Below are 10,398 nucleotides of genomic sequence, written 5' to 3'. Positions count from 1 at the left end.
CGCAGTAAATAAACGGAGCGTGCACAAGCGCATCTCAAATGGATAATGTAATAAGGCATCCAAAACTAGTGCCCTAAAAATTATAGCGCAAAATACTTAACGTGAATATTAGAAATATGGGTACTGGTGAACCTGATTGAAACAATTCCGAATTTGATTATACTTACAAGTTTTTTAAGCTACATGGTGTCCGCGTACTAAGGCCCTAAGGTCGGCTGCAGCTTTTGAAAAACAACTATACCTGGTGAGCTGGGAAAAAGTAGTTGTGAGAAGCAGAGATTTGATGTTTGGCAGGAGTGCTGTTGATGGCTGTTGCTGCTGCTACGAAGGATGAAATGTCTGAAATGCCTCTGAATGCTGAAGAAGTTGCATAAACGATGATTTGACACGAATTAGCTACTTCTGACTATTTTTTTTTTACATAATCTCCATGCTTAAGGGTTGAATTACGTCAATTTAATTATCTTACAAGACTTGTTCATATTAAATATAAACATCACATATACTCGAAGACTTGTCTATATGAATCCAAAAGTGCAACAAGTTTCTAACCTCTAGACATATATTACAAGACTTTTCCATATGAACACAAAAGAACAACAAGTTTCTAACATCTAGACATATATTACAAGACTTCTCCATATGAACCAAAAGATCTAGAAGTGTTCTCAACTTCTAGACACCTCCCCTTGATGCGAACAAAGCATTGGCTATGTTGTCACGAGTGTTGTTCATGCTAACATGATCCTCTCCCAAATCATTGCCTAACATTGGCTGCTCATGTGGAACTAACACGTCCTGGAGGCATATAGTTCTCATCGTTGTCGCATCGGTAGAAGTGTAGATCAAACAATTAACTATCATGAATGAAGTTATGGAGTGCTAGACATGTAATGATAATCTGTGTCTGCTTATCTATCGAGTAACTTAATATACCGTGCAAGATGCGCCATTTCTGCTTCAATACACCGAATGTTCTTTCAATGGCATTCCACAAAGATGAATGAGCATGGTTAAATATTTCTTGCTTCCTAGACGGAGGTCCAGCTAGCCTGAACTCAGGCATATGTATGCATCGTTTGTTAGAGATGTGCTCTAAATAAATACCGTATCTGCAGCGTACTTCCCCGTGGGTTTCAATTCTCACGGGGCCGTAACTAATCGTGCTCGACCGTATCTTGGACAAGCTCGCAGGTTATCAACTGCATCTGCTTGCCATCATTTTTTTTTTCTTTCAGATGCTATACACAGCTGAGTGGTAGGGTCTCCAGGATCATGTTTCCTTTGAATACCCTCGACGTACAGATTCTGTTTTCGTGTAAAGTAGTACTGTAGCTAGCTAGACAGCCAGGCGTACGTATTTTCCGTGTTTAATCGGGCAATAAACTCGATCGTCGTCTGATGCGACGCTTGTTGTAGATAGACAGGCCCGGGCCGGGGAACAGTATGGATCGGCCGTCCACCGTCGATCGTCGTAAATGCTTGGCACGTATCCCTGCTCCCTCCGATGGGGCTGTGTCCGTTCGTTCGCATGAGTTTGCGCACCGTACTACGCGATCAAGGCAACGGAACACCGTTCGGCGGTTCCCTCCGCCGGAGCCAAAGCGACGCCTCTTGGCAGTTGGCAGGGGAAGTTTTTTTTTTTTTTTTTTGATTTGGTCCAACGCCTGAACTCAAAGACCCCTGATCGGTCTCCTATTGGTGTTGTGGTGGCTGACATCAGAGCTCAGGCTGCGGCTTTCTCTTCAGCTAAGTTTCGTCATGTACATCGATCTATCAATAGTGCGGCACACATTCTAGCTAGAACCTGCGATGTATCTAGCTCTGGTTTTGTTTCTTTTTCTGCTCCGGAGTGTATCCGGGAGACCTTGTGTATTGATGATAAGTGATCAAAAAAGTGCCCGTTTACTTTCAAAAAAAAAAGGCTCTAATACGACAAGTTTTATCTAGCTCTGTTGATGAAAAGGAGAGGACGGCGGCGCTAGGTAGTTCAATAATCTATGTGTAATTTTTATTAGTTTTGAGTCTCCTTGTATTGATATTAATAATTATTAACAGATCAGTACAACTTCCGCAAAAAAAGATAGTTAGGGGCAGCCTTTTCCTCGAGGATTTCCTTCGCGGGCAAAGCCTCCGCATCACCATGCCACGAGACCGCACCATTGCCTCACCGGCGTCTCTTTGCGCGTGAAGAAGCCAGAGAGTACACCGCCAGCCAGCTCCGATTCAGGCGGCGAAAGATCCCAAGGACAATGGGCGGTGATGCTCACCTCGTTCAACGAGGTGCTACCGGCAACTGACGACACTACTAGAAAAAGAGCTAGCAATATGATGACTAGCAATATCGCACTACAAAGAGGTGCTCTACTGCTAGCTAGGTTAGCAGTGGTGCACCTAGTCAGCAGTGCACCACCACTATGGCTCTGTCAGGCCCACCCCCTCCCATAGGCTTTCCAGTGACGCACCAAAAAGTGATGCGCCACTAGGCTTTCCAGTGACGCACCAAAAAGTGATGCGCCACTGGTAAGCCTATATAGGAGGTGGCCGGGCCTTTTACAGATAAAAGGAAACGTGACGCGAGAAAGTTTACCACTGGCGCGTCAACATTTCAGGATGCTTCTCTCTCAACAGCAAAAAAACATCTCAGGATAATCGATACAGTTTCAGAAACATTGCAATCCTGGGGCTTCAGGACCGACTGCAATTCAATGCTCCTCCTACCAACTTACTCAACATTCACATCAACAGTTCAGACGAAGATGCTCGGTCAATCATGCAGGTTCAGGACCGAGCGCCCACTTCTGCCTACCAACGTACCCAACATTCACAGCAACAGTTCAAACGAACTAATGTTCAGTATATTCGTCTATACACATTTACTACTGCAACGTTTCACACTATTACAGATTGTTCTCCCCCTCAGGCCTCAGCACAAAACTGGCGTGGCACGCAATTAACTATCCAGGTCCAAAATGGGAAGCGGTGGAAACTCCAGCAACGTGTTATTGTTCCTCGACGTGTACATCTGTTTCGTCGTATATCTCCTCCTGCACAGCACAAGAATTGGGAAATGGTAAATATAATACTGAAACAGTCTCATTGTCTACCTAACAACGAACAGCCAAGGGAGGGATCTGCCCCCCTTTGGTCAGTTTTAAACATGCTTGAAAACAGGGAGAACAAACACCTAGCCGCTTAAAAGCTTGGTCTACATCGCATTGATCAACAAGGTAGAATAATTACTGATCACTCAAGTTCAGCATATCTTACGGTATAGACAAGGTAAACCTACGAGTTGATATACATATTTATTTTAGGTTGGACTATTTATTGACTTGAAATGTCGCTCATACTGTACATATCCAAGAATATGCTCACAGATTCAATGCATTGGTACTTTTACAAACTTGGAGAAGATAGAAATATGAACTCTTTGCAAACACTAACCTGTAGCAGTTCTTCAATGACATCCTCCATTGTTATGATACCAACAGCTTCTTCATATTCACTGAGTGTGGGCAATGGCTCCTCGTGTACTTGAAGAACATCCGATTGATCTTTGGACCATTTCCCCCTCCTGCTTCCTGTATTAGAGTTCAGGGTGTTGGGGTAGCTCTTCCATCTCCTCAGAGGAGTAAGGTTTTTCGCAGCCTTTTCACCAAGTTTATCATCGATGGCAATGGCGACCTCTGTTTTCAGCACCAAAACGAAGTAAAACAAAGAGAAGCTGAGTTAAACTACATAGCAGATTACATACGTGAAACGTGAATTATAAAGGAGTGGGAACTGCGGGGGCGCTCACCAAGAGTTTCACCACCATTGTTGAGCTCTTTATCTGGGTAACTTGGAATGTTTTGTCTGATGACAACTGCCATGTGGCTGTGACCCTTCTGGAATTCGTTTAGGATGTCATAGAGGGGCAAGTCTTCTGAAACGCTGACATTTAATAAGGTCCGGGAGTGTAAGCTGAACATACAAATACTCGGTACACAACTTCTGAATTTCGAACAAACAAAATCCATGTCCTTATGTTCATGTATTCCACTTCATGCACTTAACCTAGAATTTTCCTCATATTCTCACCACATTTTAGAGATAAGAAATGCATGTAAGATGACAAGGGCAAAATAAAACTAGTCTGCAATTCTAGTATAGACCATATATTTTTTTTCTGTTAATTTCCAATCCAGTTTTAAGTGTTGTTTAAGACAAGGAGAAAGTAGTACAATTGTGCATATAATGAACTAAGTATAACAATACATTGTATCTTGAATTATATAGATCAGCCAGTGAAAAATGTCAGTGGCAGTCCTTTGTGTGTTTCAATTACAGACCGGTTATTGACAGCCACTAATAATAGCAGAGAATAGGGGAAATTTGATGGTAATTGAACAGCATAGATATCTACTAGAATGTTGGACAAAGGCAATAACTTATATTTTAATACCATACCGAGGAATTTTGCGGATAGTTACACTCTTAATGGGAATTTCATCATCAGGGTTAATGGATAATAAATTCTTCACCTGAAAATATGTAGCAAAAGGTATATGAGTGAACTACAATTGCACATACATCGTGTCAAAACATATATCAGTTATACATTCGATACCTAAGAAACTTAGAATAACCGCCAAAATTTGTACTCACGTCATAACTCTTATCTAGTACATGCATGATTCCCAAGACATATTCATAGAAAGACAAGACAACTACAGCAAAATCATCACTTCATGTAAAAGGTTCACACAAGTGGCAGGCCCTAAAATTTACATGTCCTTACTCTATACGAACTAAAAGTTGAGCTACTGCGTATGACTAATAAAGCGATGCAATAGTGCTACTCCATACATGATAACCATTAACCAGGACAGCATGCAAATTTTAATGGCATCTTCACAAAGTATGCTCAGTTGAGCACATAAACACACAATCACCTCATTTTGCAAAGAATATGCTATCCTAATTCAAATACTAGTAACGACTACAAAAGAAGCCATTCTGATCTAACTTTGTACTCTGTCGTACAAATATTAAATCAAACTACTACTGACTAGGGGCCCCAGATTCCATCAGACACCAGTTTGCTGCCTTTTACCTACATAGTCGCTCATGGATTTCAATCTGGCCAAAAACTAATGCTCCTGGTCAATTTTGTGAATCTTGTACTGCTGAAAAATCAATCTCTAGCGACAAGGCAATAGGACAGAAACTTACGTCCATATTAAAAACATGTGACAGAAATGCATATCATAGTTTCCAAAAGCAGAAGGTAGCCTTACCAATATCAATCCAATAATGTTTGTCTCCCTTTCATAATAAACTGGCACCCTGCTATGACCCTTCTCAATGACCTCTTGCATTAGTTTCCTGTCGAAAAGAGAACACAAATGATTGGACTATGTGCTAAATAGGACATAAATGCATCTCAGCAAAAAGTACATGCGTAACTGTAGCAAATGTTCAATGCAATTCTTGTTCAGAGTACACAAATCCAATACCTGTCAAGCTTCCCATTTATATCAATCACAAATGTTTCACAAAGCGGAGTCATAGCATCTTTAGCTTTCTTTTCAGTGAGCTCTAGAGCTCCAGCTATTATAGTAGTTTCATCATGGGTTAACTCTCCACCTTTACCAGCCTATTAAATAATAAGTCAGATGGTTAAAAACCAGAAACGTATGCAAAAGAGGATAAAGTGGCATACTTGGTAAATAAAACAAATAGTGATAAAGGTTATTAGGGTGTTTCAGTGGCAAATACAGTGGCTTCCAGAAGCAAGAAATTATTAAAATGCATCAACATAAGTATACTTCCCCGCAGAAAATCAAAGGGAGTAGATCTAATCATATGTATCAGTAATCCATGCTCACACTCTGTATCGCCAGTTGATCTTCCTGTGAAGAAGCCGCATGTTTCCTAGGTTACTTGGTGATCAGATTGTCGTCACCTACCAGCTCTGGAAACAAATCCCAGACCAATCCAGCTAGTAAAACCTCAGTTTACCAGTGGATTCTATTTTTTTTAATATTCCCTTCTACATAATTCAGCGTTTTTGGATCGACCAGTGGATTTCACCACGATTTAAAAACCTGTGGTTGGCATAATCCCAATCAGAGATTGGATTTTCTTTAGAGTTACACGGAAGTTTATGTACCAACGTTCTCATAAACTAGCTACATCCACATGATATATCATCTAAACTAGCATCTCGGACCCACATATCACAGCCTCTCAAATCCATCCATATCACTATATCACTATCATATTTATAGCTACTTGCCTACGTGTGAACCTGATCCTCTCTATATCCTACTGCAGATCAGCCATATGCTGCATATTAATGATATCTTCAGACTTCACACGAAACACTAACATATTATCCACTGTATTTGATGCCAAAAATTATCTGCAGAGTGTATCATTCTGTGGTGAAAATGCTTTCAGTATCCAAGGGATGCAGATTAATTTAAGATGATACACAAGCTTCACCTGTGAAGCGTCCTAAATTGCATTTAGGGTAAAAACTACACAATCACTATATCAGTATCTACTTAGGTAGGCAAATATATAATTACAAGTGTGTGCCACCCACAGAGTTACAGGGTACTTCAGTTTACAAGATAAGATAATCAGTTCTAGTTACCTTATTAATAAATACATACGAGTGTGTCCGACCCACACAGTTACACAGTATTTCAGTTTACAAGACTAGGTGATCAGTTCTTTTACCTCATTTCCATGCAGTCTCACAAGTGTTTTTAGCTCAGCTCTACGGAAAAGGGCTGCTTTACCATGACCAAGCATATAATCCAGCAGCTGAAACATAAAGGAAAAAGGTCAATTCATGGTAACTCGTCCTGTAATGATAACTGCACCGAGTTTAGTAGTATAATCAGTACCTTGGCTATCGGATATGCAACAGGAAAGCAGATCCAAACAAGCACTCTGACAAATGGAGCAACTGAGGCGCCAATTGCCAGCCCATAGCGTGAGCAGATGGATTGTGGTAAGATCTGTTTATATCAAACTATTAGCACATGATACCCAGCAGCTGAGTACCACAAGTGAAGTTTTTATGACTCACCTCACCGAACAGCAGAATCAATGTCACAGAGATCAAAACCGCACCCCAAGCAGTCACCAAGCCATCAAGAAATATTGGCAATGCCTAAAAAGAAACAGAAGTATGTTATCAGCTACTTGATTATAAGGGGTGGGGATCCAAACATAGCTTGAATCGATAACAATACCTCCATGGCTACAGCATTGCAGATCAGAAGTGTACATAGCAAAAGGTGCTGGTTTTTTACGACAGGCATTATCTTAGCTGCAAAAAAAAGAAAATTATTACTAGTAACCTAAAAATGATTCATATTTGTATTTGATAAATATTGTCCAAATAACAAAGGAGTGGACATGTTTTGCATTTCAGTCAACTAAACATATAGCCTACCCCCTCCGTTCCAACATATAAAGCCCATAAGTCAAAGTTAGGTTAATCAAGTTTATAGGAAAAATATCAACATCTACCATACCAAATCAACAGCAATAGATCCACCATAAATCTGTCTCTGTAGCGTGTTTCTTTAATACTGTGGACGTTGATGTTTTTCTGTATAAACATGGTCAACTTTGACTTAGGACAACAAAAGGTATAGGCTATAGTTTGGAACGGAGGGGGTATAATTCATCACTTTCCAATTATATCAGGCGCCCAGCATGTGAAAAAACAAGATATATAGGAAGACCAGAGTATATTCTTCTAACTTGTACAAACACTCAACTATCTCATGATTTTTTCACCCTCTACTGTACAAGATTGCCAATAACCCACAACGCAAATGTACAAGATTGCCAAGGCCTATCTACGAAAAGCACGAATTTATCAAACACAACCAAAAAAAACGAAGTACTTATACAAAAATAATGATCAATCCAGACGAAAAATAGAATGAAATGATGCAGCAATTCTTCATCACAACACGCTTCCAACATTCGTCAATTGATTCCTCGGTGGAACCAACGCCTACAATGACAAGCTGCGGGTAACAGAGCAACACAATCCAACCAACCACCCATCTAAATCAACATCAACCAGCGGGCAAAGCCGGCTAGGTGCTCCTAAGGCGGCATCTTAATGAGGCAAGCGCAGCAGCTGGTTCAGAGCCGTGGAGCATAGTTTGTTTTGTTTGAAACGAGTTTAACAGATCGATCCAGGTTTTGAGCTGTGGAGTAGGCACTGGTATGTACTAGTGTTTAGAACTATAAAAAAATATACCCTTCTTAGTAAAAAAAATTGGACACACAACCCCATGGTTGAAGACGAGACCATTTTTGTAGTAGTAAAAAAAGGGTCAGATTATTTTTCCCTAACAGTACTAACAGTCACCATCTCGCATAATTATGCCACACCTCTCACTTTCCGGAGGAACAAGCCAAGTGCAGCAAGTCACCATCCCCTGGAACAGTCAAACTTCCGCTGTAATCTAGCCCAATTAACCTCCCGAATTATATAGTAGAGTACCATTAACTTTTCCAAGAGAACAAAATGGAACACCTGTACAGTACAAGTTCCGATCCATCCTCGTCACTCTTCAGAAGTAGTAGCAATTCCCTTGTACTAGTTCCAAAAAGGAAGTCCTCTAGACAAACCGAAAAAGCGAATCGCGGCACGGTTCCAACATTCACCATTTTGATTCCCGTAGGAGCAAAACATTCATGATTGGATTCGTGAGTGGAGGCAACGCCGACAAGCCGTTCGACGAAATGACAAGCTACGGGTAACACGTACGAGAGCAGAGCAGCAAAATCCGAGCAACCACCCATCTAAATCGGGCACCACTACGCACGCCCACGGGAAGTACAGCGGCGGGCGACGCGAGCGAAGGGGCCCAACACACTACAAGCCGGCAAGCCGCCACGCGAAGCCGGGGCCGGGGGGAAGGAAGACGGAGCAGACGTGAGGAGAGGGGGGACGTCGGTGGGGAGGAAGTGGGAATGGGGGCCCTGGGCGTACCAGCGTGCTTGCGGTCCTTTTCGGTGCCTGACTTGGATAGGACCTCGAGGTCGACGAGGCTGAGGGACATGAGGCCGAGGGTGAGGCCGGACATGAGTCCCGCGAAGACGACGAGCACGACGATGATGGCGATGTGCTCGAAGAAGCCCGCCCCGCAGCAGTGGTACTCCACCGCCATCCCGCCGCCGCCGCCGCCGCGAAGCTTCCCTCTCTCTCAGTCTCTCGCTCTCCCCCCTCGGCGGCTCCTCGAAATTATTTTCTCTCTCTCCGACGGATTGTTATTTAGAAGACGGCTGGCTAGCTTTGGGCGTGTGAAGAAGACGACGAGTGAGAGCGAGGGCGTGGGCGCCGGGGCGACGCGACGGGTGGCCAGGGCTGGGGACGTGTTACAGTTATGACTTGTGGGCCCGGTTTTCAGTTAGGGTGGACCTACCAGGCAGCGAGTGGGAGTGCTGTGGTTTTCTTTGGTCCCCGAAATTGCTGGAAGAACCTGGCTGGACTAGTACTACTGTACTAGTTTATGGGCTGTCGACATGTGACTGTGCTTCCATGCGGGTCCATGGACGCTCATGCGACCGTTCCAACCATGATCTATGAAGTTCCAAAAAGATGATCCAAGGCCATAGCGTACGCTAACCACACACATAAATACATAATAATTATATATGAAGTACTCTAGGTTGGTAGGCAGGCGCGCTTAATTAATTTCAACCTACTTATTCGCGTTGCCACATCATCCCATCCACATGACGTCGTCATAGGTAGACGCTTATCACCGGTGTCGAAACTTCACCTAAAGTCCATGGGGAGTGAATGATAAAATGCTACTGTATTTGTTCGCGAAAAGCTGGGGGAGGGCCTCCCTCCCCTCCTCCGAGTTTCACTAAGTTTTGCCACTGCTTATCATGCTACGTTCGACGATCCACTTCGAGCTCCAACCCATCGACGCTCCTCCAATAAAGAACAATGATCAGGGCTGATCTAAAGGTTTTCCTCCCTCTCATCTCCTCCGATGCCCCTGCACCGAAGACAAAGTGCTCAAAGAATCTACGGGAACGCATCCAACTCAAGATTCCCTCACCCTCTAGCCACAATAGCAGCAAATAGGGTAGGGGACGAATTTGACGCCAAAGGGAGGAGATCTCACCTCCTAATCACCTTCGCTAGAAACCTAGGGAAGAAAGACGCTTCATTCGAAGACTTGACACTCCTATACCGCAAACAACACATACGCAGTTTGACGGTGGCGCTCACTCGGCCGTTCCAACCATGATCTAAGGGCAGGTGAGAATCTAGTTAACTCCGCGACACTTATTTTAAGATAGAGAGCAGTTTCGCAGGTAAGCATGATTAGCATAAAATGTTGCTTCCTCCATTTC

General features: G+C 42.9%; 1 protein-coding gene across 1 annotated transcript; it reads right to left on the bottom strand.

Moving 5' to 3' along the window:
• Positions 1-2,632: 2,632 nt before the first annotated feature.
• LOC124703822 (DUF21 domain-containing protein At2g14520-like) lies at positions 2,633-9,240 on the bottom strand. The gene is made up of 11 exons (XM_047236064.1): positions 9,020-9,240; positions 7,254-7,330; positions 7,088-7,171; positions 6,903-7,016; positions 6,733-6,819; positions 5,502-5,641; positions 5,283-5,370; positions 4,453-4,526; positions 3,803-3,936; positions 3,448-3,689; positions 2,633-3,047 (listed from the first exon to the last, which is right to left on the bottom strand). Exons 1-11 carry the CDS (start codon positions 9,195-9,197, stop codon positions 3,003-3,005), a joined length of 1,263 nt encoding a protein of 420 aa, XP_047092020.1. The 5' UTR covers positions 9,198-9,240; the 3' UTR covers positions 2,633-3,002.
• Between the last annotated feature and the right edge of the window lie 1,158 nt (positions 9,241-10,398).

This window comes from Lolium rigidum, chromosome 3, assembly GCF_022539505.1.
Source record: "Lolium rigidum isolate FL_2022 chromosome 3, APGP_CSIRO_Lrig_0.1, whole genome shotgun sequence".
NCBI classification, from domain to species: Eukaryota; Viridiplantae; Streptophyta; class Magnoliopsida; order Poales; family Poaceae; genus Lolium; species Lolium rigidum.
This window is presented reverse-complemented; position numbering and strand designations above follow the sequence as displayed.